This window comes from Taurulus bubalis, assembly GCF_910589615.1.
Source record: "Taurulus bubalis genome assembly, chromosome: 5".
In the NCBI taxonomy this organism is placed as follows: Eukaryota; Metazoa; Chordata; class Actinopteri; order Perciformes; family Cottidae; genus Taurulus; species Taurulus bubalis.
Window position 1 is genome coordinate 14,665,099 of NC_136593.1, and position 17,766 is coordinate 14,682,864.

At 40.8% G+C, this 17,766-nt stretch overlaps 1 protein-coding gene across 1 annotated transcript in view; it reads left to right on the forward strand.

Moving 5' to 3' along the window:
* Positions 1 to 17,766, forward strand: part of celsr2 (cadherin, EGF LAG seven-pass G-type receptor 2) — a gene marked incomplete at both ends in the record, with an annotated part of 58,808 nt that overhangs the window by 27,531 nt on the left and 13,511 nt on the right. The window contains 6 exons of the mRNA XM_079218982.1: positions 4,358 to 4,580; positions 10,170 to 10,285; positions 10,396 to 10,484; positions 15,696 to 15,853; positions 16,242 to 16,405; positions 16,683 to 16,808. Coding sequence (XP_079075108.1) covers positions 4,358 to 4,580; positions 10,170 to 10,285; positions 10,396 to 10,484; positions 15,696 to 15,853; positions 16,242 to 16,405; positions 16,683 to 16,808 — 876 coding nt within the window. The remainder of the gene's footprint in view (positions 1 to 4,357; positions 4,581 to 10,169; positions 10,286 to 10,395; positions 10,485 to 15,695; positions 15,854 to 16,241; positions 16,406 to 16,682; positions 16,809 to 17,766) is intronic.

Consider the following 17,766-nt stretch of genomic DNA (forward strand, 5'->3'; position numbering starts at 1 on the left):
ATTATTCTTTTCTCAAGTTGATTATTTTATGCTTTTGATTGTTTACTGGTCTCAGATATAGGAGCTGCTGTTTTTACTGTGAATGTATGCAGCAATGGCTTGAATTACAGGATGTCGTTCATTTAGCAAATCCATTTATTAGGTTTATTTGTCACATTTTGTCCATTTCGTTTGTTCTGTGTGTGTGAAGATCCTCTGGGATCAATGTATGATTAACTACTACAAACCCGTTTAGCAGACACATTCTCATCTGTTGTTTTTCATTGTGTGTGTTTGAGAAAAACAAGACTAATGTGTGGTCAGAGGTGTAAATATCTAAATTTGTATTCCGTGTTATAATTAGCTCTAATGCATGCAGTAACGTTTAATTCTTTAGTTAAAAAGTGGTGTTTGCCTGAATTTTGAATATTTCTTCCATCCAATCACACCTTGATTTTCAGTTTAATTATAATTATGCACTGACATGTTTATCCACAGTCAATGCCTTTTTATATACAGTTTATATATTCTCAGACAATGTTCAATCAAGTATCACATTTAGAAACCAAAAACAAAACGTAAAGAGCAAAGTGCTGAAGTGTCTCTTCCTGTCTAAATAAAAACAGGATCTCTGTGTGATTTGCTGCCTTAATGATTCATGCTGGCAGCGAACACAGTGTGGGCACTGGGATGGACTTATAGAGGGGGAAATAGAGCAGAGGAGACATGTTTGAATTATTGATCAGGATATTCTGTAGAATTGTGACTGTGAGCCCATTACACACCCCGCTGTGCCGCTCACCTGGCAACATAAAGCTGTTGTGGTGGAGACATCCCACAGGGAGAGGAACTGAACACTGAAAAGCATTTTGTCAGACAACAGTGAGGAAGATCTGTATACATTTGCAACGAAATGTACTGTTAAATATGTATTTTCCACAATAAAGCACAGTGTTGTTGTGACTAAACTGTCCAAGCAGCTCTGTTTAATACAGCTCTGTTTGCTGATGCAATGTTTGACCACTGTGGCTGCTTAAAGAAACACAAGTAATTGATTGCCTACAGCAAGTTGCTGAATTAATAACAAGGCAGACAACTCTGGAACAGGAAGGCTTTATTTTCATGCCGGCTGGCCAGCAGAAGCTGTTAGTCATCAGCCAGAAGTAAATTGTCACGAGCTGACAGCGTAGAGCTGCTATTACACTCCATTTTATTGCTTCTGGAAGAGACGCCGCACCCTGACATTACTGACGTTACAAGGCTTAATACTACTCAATGATGGCTTCAGGTTGAAAGACAAGTTATTGGTGTCTTACTCATTCAGGGCTCATTATGTAGCATAAATAAAAAATACCTTTTGGGATGTGAGGTAGTGAGCATACAAGTTAAAGGAACCCCCATTAATAAAACCATCATATATCAAAGGTTGAGGGTTTAAGACTGAGAGACCCACATAGACCTGTTTCTGTCTGCGGGGTAGAAGAGGAGTCTGACAGCCGGGAACCGAAGATTAATTTGAGTCGCAGTGTGTCAAGTTGTTATAGTCATTCATTATAATACTTTGTGAGAACAATGTGATGGAAGTGTCAATTCCCCAGTTATATTATCTCATAAGTCTCAGAGTCTCATACGTTGTTGCAGCAATGTGTGGGTTGATACCATTTAATACACAGATTTGGTGCTACATTTAAATTCATTGGACACTCAAGAATTAAAAAAAATATTAAAAAATCCCTCCAAAATATAAAATTAAGACAAGAGGAACACCATAAAAAAGCATGCTGTGATTTGGTATAAAAAACATTTAACATTTGGAGATTTCTGCAAGAATTGCATTTCTCTGCGATTGAATGATGAGAGCTTCTGTTATGGAAACTGCAAAAAAACAAAATATTATTGTTATTATTGAATAATTGCCTCACCAAAGTTTCACCTAACTTTAGAGTGTTGTTTAGTCTTCTTCCCAACACGCTAGCATAACACTGCTGGTACCAATGAATCCATGAGGTCATCTAGTTTCATATGATATCACTCACTCTATCTGTAAGACTGCAGCCTCCTAAAGACAGTAATGTCTGCAGTCTCAATGGGTTAACAATAGGCCATTGATGCTGTAGTCATAAATGTTAGTAAATCTTTAACACAATGTTTTGCCTTGATGCTCTGCAGCTTTCTAAGAGGTCAACAGTTCAGGAAAGAGTTCTTCATTAGCTAAAGCTCCAACCAGGTAAAACAAGCTATCTTGGCCGAACATGGGCACACAACCTGGCAACCCACAACTATTTTGTATTTAGTCTTGTTATTACCAAACTATAAATCCATGTATTTATTATTTCTAAACCTAATATAACAATTTATAATACCTTTTTATAATTTGTGTTGTCTTGTTGTAAACTGCAGCTGGAAGTTTAATCACGGTCTTCTGTATGAAGTTTCTTTTGGCTCTGGGGTCCAAAATTATCTCTTTAAATCAAAAGATGTTCAGCTTCATTATCAGCAACTTCTATGTCTCATCCAGCGTCTCTTGACTTAACTTTGACTCAACAACAGCGATAAGACAAAGAAGCTTGCTTTCAGCGCTCTCTGAATAGAGGATTAATAGTCAAAGAGTAAATAAAAGGCCTGTGTCTCAGTGGTGTTGGATGAAGATGTGGGCTGTGCGTGTTTGTGTGTGTGTGTGTGCGTGTGTGCGTGCATGTGTGTGTGTGTGTGTGTGTGTGTGTGTGTGTGTGTGTGTGTGTGTGTGTCAGTGTTACAGTAGTCTTCCACTCTTCTGACTGAGTGGCTTTGACACAAATTCCAGCACACACATGGGAGTGTACGGTCTCGCCCGAGCAACTTCTGCAGCCTCCCCGTCCAGAGGATCCAGACAAACGGCCTGTGAGCTTCAGGGCCGTGGCCCAATAGTGACACGGTCTCATTGTATGTCCACGTCTGGCTGCTGTACCGACCTCCCGCTTCAAATTGATCACTGTTTGGTTGGCCTGGTGTGACCGATAGTCGTCTGTCTCAATTCTGCAGCTCAGCTCAATGTGATCCATTTTTTATAATTGAATAACCTGAAGTTGATTCTTTTTTCGATTAATCGATCAATTGTTTTGTCTTTAATGTGTCAGAAAATGGTCCTTTTACCGACCAACAAACCAAAACCCAAAGATATTAATTATCACAGAAGATAGAGAAAACCTCAGGAATGTGAATCTCTCTATGAATACATGGTTTGGAAAATTCTTGATTAGCTGATCAACAGAAAGCTTCTCAGTTGTGCATTTATTTGTCTTGAATTTATTTGACTGAATATCTTCTTTTTTTTGTCATTTCTGATCAATCAATTATGAAAATAATTGTTTTATGCAGCCCTGGGTTGCACGGTGGTGCAGAGGCTAGCACTGTCGTCTCACAGAGAGAGGGGCCCGGGTTCGGATCCCAGTCTGGGCGGTCCCTCTGTGTGGAGCCTGCATGTTCTCCCCGTGTCAGCGTGGGTTCCCTCTGGCTTCCTCCAGCAGTCCAAAGACATGCAGCTAAGGGTTAATTGGAGGCTCTAAATTGCCCGTAGGTGTGAGAGTGAATGGTGATCTGTCTTTATGTAGGCCCTGCGATAGAGTGTCCAGGGTGAATCCTGCCTTCACCCAATGTCAACTGGGATTGGCTCCAGCGCCCCTAAATAGAGTAAGCGTTGAATGGAAAAGCAGCCCTATTTGTGACCCATTACTCAGCTTTGGCTGACATTAAAGAAGGGTCTGATTAAATATCAAATGTATTGCTATTTTGTTTTTCTGAGATTTTCTGTACATTGCAGTACAGATAGGAGGAACACACATCTACTTATTTCTGATTGACATTGTATTTTGAAAAGGAACTTATCAAATGTCTGTAAGGAGTGAAAAAGCTAAATGTAATCATCATGAACCACACCGTCTGCAGAAATTGCAATAATTGCGTTTGACGCTTCAGAGTCTGAATGCATAAACTCACTGCTTTGAGACACCAAGTTGTCTCCCTGAATGTGAATGCACACAAACCGTATTCCCAAAGGGGGGTGGGGGAACAGGGGGAGCCTGTGACACCGGGGAAGATGCTGATCATTCTTACTCTTCTTAAGTCAGTTTTCTTCTGAGGTAACAATGTCATAATGTATTTTTTCTCCACTCCTGTATATGCGAAACTGTAGAGCTGTATAATGTTCAGGTGGATGATGTTACACGTCTGTAACGGCACATATAGGACCGCTGCAGTGACAGAAAGCAAGCACAGAGCAGTGTGGAGTCCCTGAGGTGGAAGCCACAGGGATGACTGAGGTGATGCTGCTTGTCACAAACAATATTAATCTTCATTTCTCTCCACTTTCCTCCTTCTCCATCCACCTCTCTGTGTCCAGGAGTGCGCTGCGAGCTGTCGTCCCGCTCGGGCCACTGTGCTCCGGGAGTCTGCAAGAACGGCGGCTCCTGTGTCAACCTGCTGGTCGGCGGCTTTAAATGCGAGTGTCCGCCGGGCGGCTACGAGAAGCCCTACTGTGAGATGACCACACGCAACTTCCCCCAGCACTCATTCCTGACCTTCAAGGGCCTCCGCCAACGCTTTCACTTCACCCTCTCTCTCACGTAAGCAACTCAGCCTCCCTGCTCCAAGCTGCAGCTCACCTGAATCACCTGCGCTTCTCCATCGCTTTCCAGTAATCTGTGATTCACTCTTCCTCCACCCCCACATCCTACTTCTGCATGCTCTCTAGCTATTCCCTCCACTGAAGTGTGCTCCCCCCACCTCACATTTATGTAACGATAATGCTGTTTATTAGCAATAATGGGCTCACTGAACAAAAGCCATCTCCTGTAGATCCACGGTTGTATCTGATTACAGTCACTGTGCTGTAAACACAGAACCACTGCACATTAGAGGCGTGCATACTGCACTGTGAGGTAAAAAATGTCCGAAAGGTGAGCTGAAGATACTTGCATAACATGAGGATGTGAGTCCTGCAGCCAAGACTGAGTCTGATCTTATTGCAGTCAGTGTCTCTGGTCAATGTGAGTCTCCCTCACTAAGGTGAAGCCAGAGAGAGGCCGTCTTTAGTGTACGGTAGTGTGCAGTCATTATATATGTATGCAACATTGTAACTGCAATATTGCTATTGCTAACTTCATTATTAATGTTGGCTTCAGGTTATTTTTTAGGGTCATTTTGGTGTTATTTCTGCCCAAATGTTCAATGTTTGTTTTAGTTTTTCATTTTCAGCTCATATTTTATTGTTATTCCTTAGAAAATATATTTGTTATAGACTATTTTATTTGCAATTTTATATAATAACCCCAAATCAGTGGCCTTTACATGATGTACGACAACATACGACACCAACTGTTCCTAAATATAGGGAAAACCCCACTAAATAACAGAACTGAAAAGTGCAGAAATTTTCCGCGTGTTTAATACTTATTTAAAAACATTTTGGGAAATTGATTACAGTTAGATGCGAAATTAACAAACAAGATATATCATGCTAATTAGTGAACTTAGTGAAAAAGATGATGATAGGTGGATTTTGCTAAAGTTTGGCTAACCGTTTCCCTCTGCCATGTCCCTTCTTTATGCTACACTAAGCTAACCGGCTACTGACTGTCGCTTGAAATTTACCTTAAAGACATGGGAGGGCCAGCTTCTCAATTTACTTTGGTAATAAACTGATTGAGCTTCTTTTCCAACAAATCAAACTATTCATTAACTACCATATGGGAGAAATAGAAACAACCACTTAATTTCATATTACACCCAAGAAAAACACGAGCAGACTGAAAAGAAATCTCAGTTCAGACTATTTTCAGTGCTTTTCTGTGAAGGATGTATGACATGAGATGAGAACAGCTATGTCATTGCTAATGCTGGCACTTTCTCTGAGAGCTGGAGGTGCTATCTCATGCCGCAATTAGCATTTAGTAAAAATAGAAGACCTGAGCCCACGGATCTTTGCTTTTCCGACACTGCACAAAAAGAAAAACCTGCGCCTCATGAAATTTTTTATCACATTAGTTTTAAAAGTAGACAGTTTTAGTTTTAGTATATCTGGGTTTTAACTTTACGGCAGTATCTCTTAACATAATCATTGACATCATTGTCCCGTAGGTAAATATTTGTATTACTTTGTGTCAGAAATTGAAGCAGACGCTTTTAATCTGTGTGGTTGACTGTTGGATGGTGGTTTGTAGAGGGGGAGGAGCTTTAGAAATGAGCAGACGCGCCGTGAACTCTGAACACATGCAAAGACAGTGGGGCCTCCAGTCTGCATGAATTCTCCATGTGATGAAATATAATCAACGATAAAAGCCGTCCATTCTGTTTGATATCTGTCACAACAAGTGACAACAAGTATCACCTCTCGGATGGTATCACAGGGAATATTTCCTGCCATTTTGCTTTTTCATTGTGATACCCGTCACCTTAGCCTTGTTTGGCAGTTGTTGACACTCACAATGGCTGCCGGTGAAATAATATCCCCCTTGTGAGCTTTATGGACTCTGCCCTTCTTTAAACGAGGTTCAGATGACGCTCTTTTTTGATGGAGAACTGCTCAAACCAGTTTTGAAAGTGGTCTTCATTTCACTGGCAGTTTACCGAAGCTGTGAAGTGGCTGCTGTGTAAAAGCGGCCGATACCGAGAGCCCGAGGCAGGTGAGGTCAGCAAGTAGCTCTGTTACCTGAGCCTGCACTGATCGGGTTCCCCCAGAAAGAGCTTCTGTTATGATGAACGGCTCAGGATGTGGAACCAATTCACTGAGTGACGGTTCATTTTCAGTCTCTTTCTATCACAGCTCTGGCTGTTGAGCTGCGCAATTAAGGCTGAGATTTCACAGACAGGTACAGAGAGTTTTGGGATCAACACAAACACAATGCAATGTCTTTCACATCATGAAATCTCTATTATGCAGCTTAACTGATGTTTAGGTCATAGTTAATTTCATACAAGAGCACATGTTGAACAAAACTAAGTCTTCAGTCATTGTGGCCCTGTGAGGAAGTACTGTATGTCAGCGTGCCAATAGGCTTCAAGCCATCCAATATATATTTTTTTAACATGAATCAAAACCACAAATGTAAACCTTATCAGTTAAGTTTCTATCCAAATGTAGCCTGAATTATTTCCAGAGAATCAGCAAATGTAAATGTAGATTAATTGTGTTTCCACTCATTACTGTGAAGAAAATATTAGGAGTCTGATAGATCAAGATAAACAGCTTGTGGGGCTAATTCTCCAGGCATGTGTCCTGTTGAACCATCACAAAAGAAGATAGAGCAACAAGATGAAGGAATCAAAAGAGCGCTAGTCAATCCTCAAACAATGGAACAATTATTTGGAAAATGTGATGGAAATATTTGTTTGTTTTATGTATTGATGTGAAAAATGTTACGGTCTCCTCATCAGTCCACACAGAACTCTGATCTTTTCCGTCTCTTTAATGGAGCGGACGCTTTATTCACATGCGTCAGGTGTATTTTCTGTCACATTTAGTTTTTATTGATATACCCACTGCCAACCAAGTGCAAACATGTTTAAGTGATATTTTTTTATTAAAAGAAAAATGTGCGTATAGCCCTAAAGGAAAAGTCAGGGGATCTCCAAAGCAATTAAGATTCATCCCCGGACAACTATGAATGACAGTACCAACAAACCTCATGCCAGTGTTTGAGGAAAAGTCAGCGCATTGCCAAATTCAGAAGAATTCATCCTCTCGGGAACATGCATGTCTACAAAATCTTTATCCATTCAGCAGTTGTTAAGACATTTTAATCTGGATCAAAGTGGTGAATCAACCTGCTGACTTCCAAAGTTAAAAAATATTCTTAAAATAATTAATTCAATAAGGCTTCTCTTTTTTTCCCAGCAGCTCATATAAATTATATTATCCAACAAATATTGTATCTCTTCATTTCACACTTTTCGGCTTTAAAATAAATAAAGGGCTTACTTTTTTCCTCCCCACTGCACAAATGCAGCATGTTAGCATAGCGTGACACGGTCCCCTACATAAGGGCAGACTGGTTGTTATTTTTACTGATGGGTGCCTAATGTGACACGCAGTGAGGCCAGTTGAGTCAGGATTTAGCTCCGGCTGATTACTCTCATAGTTCACAGGGCTCAGTGGGGCAATGTGGAGAAGCCTTTTAAATCGATCCGTCAAAGACTGGAAGCCTAGTGAAGGGTTAGAGACTTTAGATCATGATTCTAGATGACGTTCTATGTTTTTTACTGAATATAAAGACTTCGTCTGACTGCTCTGTCTCTGCTGTTATTATCATCTGGAGCATCGGCATCCTCTTTCCTCTGAGGTCGTGATTATTGCTTTCCTCAGTTAGCGGGTCAGTGGTGCCGTGCCCTCTGGCTCCTCTTTAGCTCAAGAATACAGCACAAACAGCATCATGCATAGTATGTCCTCAAACCCTGAAGTCTGAAAGAAGGGGGTTGGCGGATGCTCATGTTGTCTGAGAGCATGTATAGATATGTGGATGTATGAATAACATACTTCATCTAAAAGAAAAACGGCTGAAGCTCTGTTTAGGGTAAAAGTCACGCTACTTTTGTTGTTTTCAGAACCAGTTAGGAAAAGGAAGTTGCACGTTAATGGAGTAAATGTCCAGAAAATACCAACGCCAGTAAGCCACACATGTCTCTCGGTTGGCAGATGTGCACATGAGACTCATTGTTGGGTCCCCTGTGGGACGGATAATGAATAAATGCAGTAGTTATTGCTGAATTTATTAATAACCTTTTTGTCATAACACCGTTTCACACATCCCAATGACCCATTTACACAGGATCAGATTTACGACCACAGACCACAGCTGACAGGTAAAGCGTGATATTTTTAAACCATATGCTCCACCACATGCTTTGGTCCCACATAGAGAGAGAGGCACCGTTGGCTATCTGGTCCCCGAGTTTGAACTATGTGTGTGCACAGATATACAGAAATGTGCATTAATATGCGAGGATCATGCAACACGATGGCCCTGGGAGATCTGGTTTCATCATCAAGATGCAAACAGGAATCTGAAACTGAGGCTGTGGTTACAGCGCTGGCAGCTGTCTGTGTTCTCCTTCATGAGGAAATATATGTTGAATCTGTCGTCGTCGTTACTCTGAACCGTCTTCTTTTGTGCCCCTTCTTTACTTGCGGTAATGCATTCCCCCACGTGCCACTTTGACATTGCCCTAGTTTTCTGTCTCTGTGTTGTAGTGTGTCATGTAATGTGGCTCTGTGATGTCGTTTTATGGCAGGCAGATTCTGTATTCCTTCACCGTGTCCACGCTGCAAATATTACTTGTTTTTCTCCTCCCCCTGACTCGGCCTTGTGTTCACGATTAACCTCATTATCTGTTCAGTGATCTTTGTCAAACCTCTGCATTGTTGAGTCTTTAGCCCGTCTTCATGATAGCGAGCTCCACGTCACACTGTGTTACTGTAGCACTCCAGTGTGAAATGTACGCAAGGTGAATATGAAGGAATAGTATGGATATTCATAAATAGGTCACTGCATTCTTTCTTTGCACAGCAAATGTTTTCTTACAGTACATGTCAGTACGTATGTCTTTTGGTATCCTACTGTTCAAAGGCTGGTGTTACAGTATATTTTTCTTAATTTCAGCAAATTTAATGAAAAGACCAAAAATAATACTCCTCTACATGTCTTTGGCACTCAGTTCCAATCCCAATTGTTCCTATGAAGCAGTCATTTTTTATAAACAGGTTACAAATATAGTTATAGTTATATATACTTTTTAAGTCTCATTCATTTCTTTAAACAGCTGGGCAATGTCATTTTCAGCAAATGTTAATAGAACAAGAGTAAATACTGTATTTGTTTGGGACTATTTTCCACAGCGGATGAATACACTTTCCTCACTCTTAAAAATAAATTACAATGTTCTGGTTCATTTACAACAATTGAGGTCTAAGGCACAGAGGAATAAACTATAATATCAGGCTTTAACTACATCAACTATACTTGTTACTAAGAAGCATTAATTGTTGATTTTGGTATGTAGTACATTGTTGACAATAGCAACAATGTAGAATATCACCAGCCTTAACCTTTCATTTATAGGGTGAATATGGATTTTTTTTTTTTTTACAAGAACTAAACAGTGATGGTATTGAGTAGTGAAACATGTAATTCAATCAAAAATATTGTCTCTCTTTTCAGATTTGCGACTAAAGAGTCCAATGGTTTGTTACTCTACAACGGCCGCTTCAATGAGAAACATGACTTCCTCGCCATGGAAATCATTAATGAGCAGATACAGCTCACCTTCTCTGCAGGTGAGGCAGTTATTTATTCTTTATTATTGTGATTACTGCAAACATTTTGTTATTCAGTTTTATAATATTTTGAGTGCATTGAGTTATTCACCTCTTTCATTGTTCCCCAGGTGAGACCAAGACTACAGTCTCACCGTACATCCTCGGGGGAGTCAGTGACGGCCAGTGGCACGTAGCGGAGGTCCACTACTACAACAAGGTACGAACAGAATAAACAAACAGACGACATTTCACCCAAATGCCATGTGTTCATGAGCCTGGTTCATGACTACATTCAAACTCTTTTAGAGGATTTTAGTTTTATCCAAAACTCAAATCCTACAAACTACAAATCCTTGCATGTTAAGTAGATAATAAGTGCAAACTCTTAATTTTGATTCTATTTGCTGGTTAAAAGAAATATTATATTTTATAACTGCACTTAGTCTTTCTCTTCAAGAGAATTAGTTCATAAGATTGATACCACTCTCATATCTGTCGGTTAGGTTAACTCACAGCTAGCTTGGCACTGTCTAAAGATTTAAAAAGTAATCTACCAGCGGCAGTAAAATTGACTACTAACACGTTATATCTCTTTGCTTTATTAAGCTGGCAAAAACTGTAAATAGAAAAATTACACGTTGTGGTCTTACTTGGGGCTATGTGCCGAATATGCTGCTTTTGAACGGAGCTAGGCTAGCAGTTTCCCCCTGTTTCAAGTCTTTTTGCTAAGCTAAGCTAACCAGACTGCAGGCTGGACAGACACAAGAGTGTTATCAGTCTTCTCATCTAATTGTCTACAAGAAAGCCAGTGCATTTCAAGAGTGATCATGGTACACACTCAGTCTATTCTGATTAGGTTTTTCCTTTCCTTCTTTTACTTGTATCACCATAGCTGACATACCTTCGGTTAAATCAGTCTGCTGAAAATACCAGACATAGTTACCAAACACATTCAGGGTGAAATTAGGTCACTTGTTTGATCTGCTACGAAGGACAGGCCGTTTAGATGTAAAAGCTGCGGTGGTTACTGAGATGCTTTCTTTTGAATAAAACGCTTTGTTTTTAGCACATCCATAGAGGACGAACTGTCGTGGATGCAAGTTAGTTGTGTACGTTAGTCGTACTCCCTCTTTAGTGCTGCTGCTCTGTCAAACTAAAGAACTCCTGCTGATGATCTGGAAGGAGCCAACTAGACACTGACAGAGGAAGAGACAAGAGGGGGGGTGAATGAATGAACACCAGCGAGTGGGAAGTCAATGTTTTTCCAGACGTGGTCAGATTGGACTAAATATGCTTTGACTAATACATTTCTATGTAAGAACATCCCAACAACTCAATCTGTGAAGGAATGTATGGAGCCGTTGTCTCTGCTCTCTCAGTACTTTACCACCCAGGACCAACTCACAGGATGTCACATTTTAGTCTATTGAGGAAGTCACTTTGCATCATAAAGATGTTGCCAGGCAACACCCCCATTGCTCACATTTTCTATTCAGTGTCTATGATAACACGACCGTGTCAGATTTTAGCCAGAAGAAGTGATGAAGGGGGGAAATCTTGTCGACTTTTGGGTGAAAACTAGTTGTTTCTCTGCCAAGAAGACATTATAGTCTCATTAATCATTTTGCTACAAAACTGTCTTTTGTTGTTTCACTGACCCGATAGTTTTACATCTTTAAGTGTGTGTGTGTTTGAAGAGGACGTTTTTCTGTTAATGAGACATTTTCACGTACAGTTCAAGTGCAACATGTAGATGTCTGCATCAAACAGCCAGTTTGACAAACACTGCTTCATATTTGCGTGAGATGAGGTGCTGATTTGGTAGCAAATAAATGTATGTATGAAGTTAAGTTTCATTAATTGATGATCCATTAATCATTAAATAATCACACAAACACTTAGTAGCTGTATGATTTTAATAATGGTGAGCAAGGAATTCTTTTTAGATTAGATATTCTTTTATTAGTCCCGCGGAGGATTATAGCAGTGCACACAAGAGACGTAGTTAAAAATACAATTTAAGATGAAAAAAATTAATAATAATAAACGGTAGAAAATAGTGAAATCTACCATACTGAATTTTATATATATACAGACATAATACAAATATAACTATTATTATGAACAGTGATATATATATATACTGCATTAAATAATAATACAATTTACATTATTATATTTTATAGGTTTGTACTTGTATCATAAAATGTAACTGGAGTACTCATTGCATTGAATACATATCTTACTTTTAGCACTAAACGTCCCAGAAGTGTCTGGTACCACCCCCGGCTCTGGCTGAACTAATCCTCCCGCCCTCCACTAATGTCCCTCATCCTGTGAGCTGCTGAGGTAGAAACGTGGCTCCTCCCTCTGGAGGTATCCCACAGTGGCCCACTCTGACCCGTCCCTGTCCACGGGGGGTGGGGCAGGATGAGGTGGGGAGGGGGCATTCTAGATTGAAATGTGGCTTTCAGGATGGCGGGGGACTGTGGAGAATGGCAATGACCGCTGCCTTTGTGTTGGGCTCTGCTTCCTTTGGGACCATGGGCAGTGAATGATGCGGCCCCGGGGAAGGTGCCCCTCTCTCTCTGTTCTCCAGCGAGGACAGAAAAGCGGAGCAGAAGAAGAGCGAAAGGAGGGTAAAGAAAAGCCCAGAGAAGTATTGACTCGGGCTTCGCGCTTCAGGGCCAACCCCTCTTGTTGCTATGGTTTTTCTAGTCAATCTTAGATCCCATATTTGTGCTACTTGCTGCCATGCTACTCCAGCGCAACCCCTGTCACCCTCTGTGACAGGGAACTCATATTCCCATAATCCCCTGTAGCGGCCAGTGAGAGCAGTGTTTAATGTGGTCTTGAGCAAATATGTGCTCTCCAATCAGCGCTGACAGGACGTGGTTTTGTGCAGCAGCAAGACGTCCTGACAGACAGTCATTATGGGAGAGTCAACAGCCGTGACTGATGACAGCAGAGGTCAGTGAAAGGAGCGTCCAATCTGGAGCGCTGCCTGTTTCAGAGCTTTCACAGGGAAGGGAAAACCGTGGAAAAGAGCATGTCGGGTGATTTCACCTTTGGCAATTCACACTGCATGTTTACTTGTTTCATCATCAACAAATTTGTAACAAATTGGCCTCAAAGACCATCAACTGAAAAGAAAAACAACACCTTCAGCTTCTGTTTCCGTCTACTTAGCATTTCAGTGTTGAACGGTGAGTTAATGTGTCACAGTCAAGAAAATAATCAGACTTCCTGTGGGAACATTGCTTTGCAACAGGGCCGGTTGTACTTGGAAACTTGTTGAATGTTTCTGATATCTTTGTTCAGCTCTCTGCCAATAGAGCGTCTCTGGAAATACTTCTGTGACTCAACAGCTTTCATGTGGGCTCGTGAATCTTTGAAACTGTGATTAAGAGAGATTGTACTTGACTTCATCGTTCAGTCAACTGCAGAGTGAGGAGTGAGCTGGCTAGCATCATTTACTTTGTATTGCCCCCCAAAAAATGCCTTTAATAAAAACCATGAGCATCTTTATAGTTTTTATCCCGTTTTTTCTCTGTCTGAACGTGCAATTTTATTTTCATTACACATTTTTACTGAGCAACACATCACAATCCACTGCTTTTAATTCTTTTTTTTTATGGTTTATGTTTTTAAGTGTTGTGTTTGTATATTTCAACACATGAATTGCCATACTATTTAAAATCAATTAACTGATATTTGTGTTTCAACAAGAATGATAAAGTGAGATGTTGTGATGACCAGGTGGTTTGGGGTTATTATTGGTCTCACATCACTAACACTCATCACACTGCGATCACAAGAAACAAAGTGAGTGCAGGAATGTAACCGACTGCAGCCACTCAGTTACAGTCATATTATTAGAAGCCCTCAGAGAGTTAATCTAATCTACTCAATGAGAAAATCATGTGCGAGAAATTTAATTGCAGAAGTGCGGGGGAAATTATATTTGTCCATAATGTATTGCTTGATGTGCTTTTGTCTTAAAATTCACCTGATAGAGCTGCCAAAGTTATTTCACCAGCCAACCAAATCTACAGTATATATTTAGCTGATGTTGTTTTAAACGAACTTTTAAATTAAGGGATCAGACGAGCTGTCAGGGAAATTATAATTCCTGATGCCTCTGCAGACAGTGGTGGGGATCTATTTTAGTTTAACTTTGTGCAGAACTAAACCCACTTGATGTGTTTTCAAGGCCTTAGCGATATGCCAACTCTTCATATCATCTCTGCACATGAGACGAGCTAATTCCTGCTAAATCCTGTCTGACCAGCTGACAGCTCAGCGGCTGTCCTCGCCTGCAGGCGGCCCAGTCGGCCGGCTGTGAGAGGGGAGCGGTCACTGCTCGCGACACCAGCTTGGACCTACACTTAGGGTTAACATGAGCTCTACGTGACCTCAGAGAAACTGGCCATTTTGAAACGAGGTCGCGACCTTTTATTGACAGGATCATCATTCTCTCCCCCTTGGATCCCTCCTCCTTTTGTTGCTTCCCCCATTGATTTCTCAGACAATGAAGACGATCCTTTGTTGACAGGGATGATGTCCTGCAGAGAGTGAGCTCATCTCCTGTGTGTGTGTGTGTGTGTGTGTGTGTGTGTGTGTGTGTGTGTGTGTGTGTGTGTGTGTGTGTGTGTGTGTGTGTGTGTGTGTGTGTGTGTGTGTGTGTGTGTGTGTGCGCGCGCGCTTGCCAGCCGCTGCTATAGCTGTTATGATATTAATTATTATTAGTATTATTATAAATGTCCAACCACAGCAAGCTGAACTGGGATTGAACCGAGACCATTTATTTGGTTGTTGTTTCCCAGTTTCAAAGCTCCAATTTTTAATCGGGCTCATAAAGCTTAGCATTGGCTGAGATTCCCCAGAAGTTTCTGCACTGCTTCGTGGATTAATCCTGTGTTAAATGCAGCAGAATAATGAGATATTTTCACAACAACCTATTTCTGAATCTTATTTATAAATTCTTGGTGACCAAAATACTTCAGCGTCTTAAAAATAGCAGCACGGAATTTGTTTTCCAGTTTTTTGTTGATCTTTACGCTGACAAACCTGTGAATTCTCAAGTTAATATGATGCTATAGGACATTTATAAATTAGTTTTTCTGTCCATCTAAATCAAGAGTTTCTGCTGTGTATACTGATGAAAACCTCTTAACATAAACCTGTGATATTATTCTGTGATGTGAATTCTCTCAAAAAAACTAGATTGCTTGGCTAAAGAGAGAAAACATAACCAACATGAGAAAGTTCTAAAGTTAACACAAAGACTTCAGTGTACACAACACAGACGAGGCAACAAGGCATTATGCATTCTTAATCCTCATTGTTTTGACCAAAGCTCCAGAAACATAAGGAAGGCTCTCCATACTTTATCTTGGTATTCATGTGTTTGTCTCTCGCTCCACAGCCGATCTTAAACCAGGCCGGCCTGCCGCAGGGCCCCTCGGACCAGAAGATCGTTGTTGTGACGGTGGACAACTGTGACGCCTCCGTGGCCTTACGGTTTGGTCACATGATCAGAAACTACACCTGCTCTGCTCAGGGCAGCCAATCGGGATCCAAAAAGTGAGTCCACGTGAATTACATCAACAGGATTATCTGTTCTGTTGTTGCGATGTGGAAGATTACAGACATAAAAACCTTTCGATCTTTACCTCTTATCTTCCCTCGTTACCTCTGTGTTGACTTCAGTCACTGATCACTTCTTTCGTGGTTTGCCCATTAAGAGAGAAAGTAAACTTGTTTTGAAGTGAAGATCCACATCTCCAGGGTGTTAGCTCAGCTTTGCTTTTTTCCTTCACTGGCATGTTTATCCTTTTTTTTGGTTTTCATCTCCAGTGGGAAAAATAACACTGCAAAAACCTCTGTGATTAATTTTTCATATGTGTTGCTGATGTAAAGGCAGAGCAAAACCCCCTGGATGCGTAAATGTTCACGGCTTCTATGTTTTCAGATCCCTGGACCTGACCGGACCCCTGCTCCTCGGAGGGGTTCCCAAACTCCCAGAGGACTTTCCTGTTCGCAACCGGCAGTTCGTGGGCTGCATGAAGAACCTGCGTATCGACAACCAGCACATAGATATGGCCAGCTTCATCGCTAACAACGGCACTCTGCCAGGTACGCTTTCACCTGCTGTTTGGCTCCAAAAGATTATCCCTTGTTTCATCTCTTGAACCTGTGACTGTTTTTCAGTCAAACAATGTCTTGCTGTTAGACTTGCCAAGTCAGAGAGAAAAAGAAAGAGAATAACTGACTATAATGAGCACAGCAGGGAAGAAGAGTCGGTGGGAAATGATCATTGTACCTGCTAAGAATAGTTTATTACCCTCTGACTCTTTGATGAAATAATGAGGTTGGAACAAGTAAATCAACCTCTTATTTCTCGCCCTCCTAGGATGCTCCGCCAAGAGACATTTCTGCAACAATGACCCGTGTCTCAACGGAGGAACCTGTGTGAACCTGTGGGGCTCCTTCAGTTGTGACTGCCCGCTCGGATTTGGTGGACAAAACTGTGAAAGAGGTGAGTCAGTAGAAAAAGTGCTGTTTAGACACATCTGTCGTTTTGACCCGAGACTGTCCCTCATCTTTTAGATAGATAGATAGATAGATAGACGTATACTTTATTCATCCCCAAGGGGAAATTAGTTTTTCACAGTAGCAAACAATTTACATAGAAGACACAAAAAAGAAATATCAGGAATGCAAAATACTCAATATATACAATAAAACAGCAGAGCGTATTAATTTAGGAAATTAAACAATAAAGACGCAAGACTCAATTTGTCATCAAGTATGAAGCTGAAGCTGTCATCCATCAGGTCAAATACAAATAAAAAAGTGAAAAGAGTGCAAACAATAACAGAGACTCTTTTATACAGAAATGGCTGCAACATGTGCAACTGTGTGCAGTGCAGTTGTTGGTAAGTTTTTTGGGAACATCTGACTTTATTTCAGATATGCACAGTTACACTGCATTAGTTGTAATGCCTGGTTTATGACATAATCAGTATCATTTGGGAGAATCAAGCTGTTTGAGCTTGAATCTTCTCTTGTTTAGATGATGCTGAACCATTAAAGTCCAATTGTTTTTTGGCTTTTAAAGTAAAACAGTTCATTACTTATGTTTCTGTGTCGGTGTTCTCAGTGTCTGTTTCTGTCCCACCTGATCCACTGCAGCTGTTATCTGTGCTGATTTATGGTTTACAGCAATTTGAGACGAGCTAGAGGAAGAAGAATGATCCCTGTAAACGACAACGCGACACCTCTTGTTTTTAGCTTGACGTAGAATGAGGGAAAACATATTTATGTCCATGATAACATTTTTTGTAGATCAGATAGAAAAGGAAGCAGAGATGGACATTCAGATAAGGGTAAGTGTGTTGCATAGAGTGCAGACGTCTGAGGGAAAGATAGGGATGGTAGAGAAGAAGTGGGACATAATGCAGTGTGATCACATGTTACTGAAGGAAATTTAATGA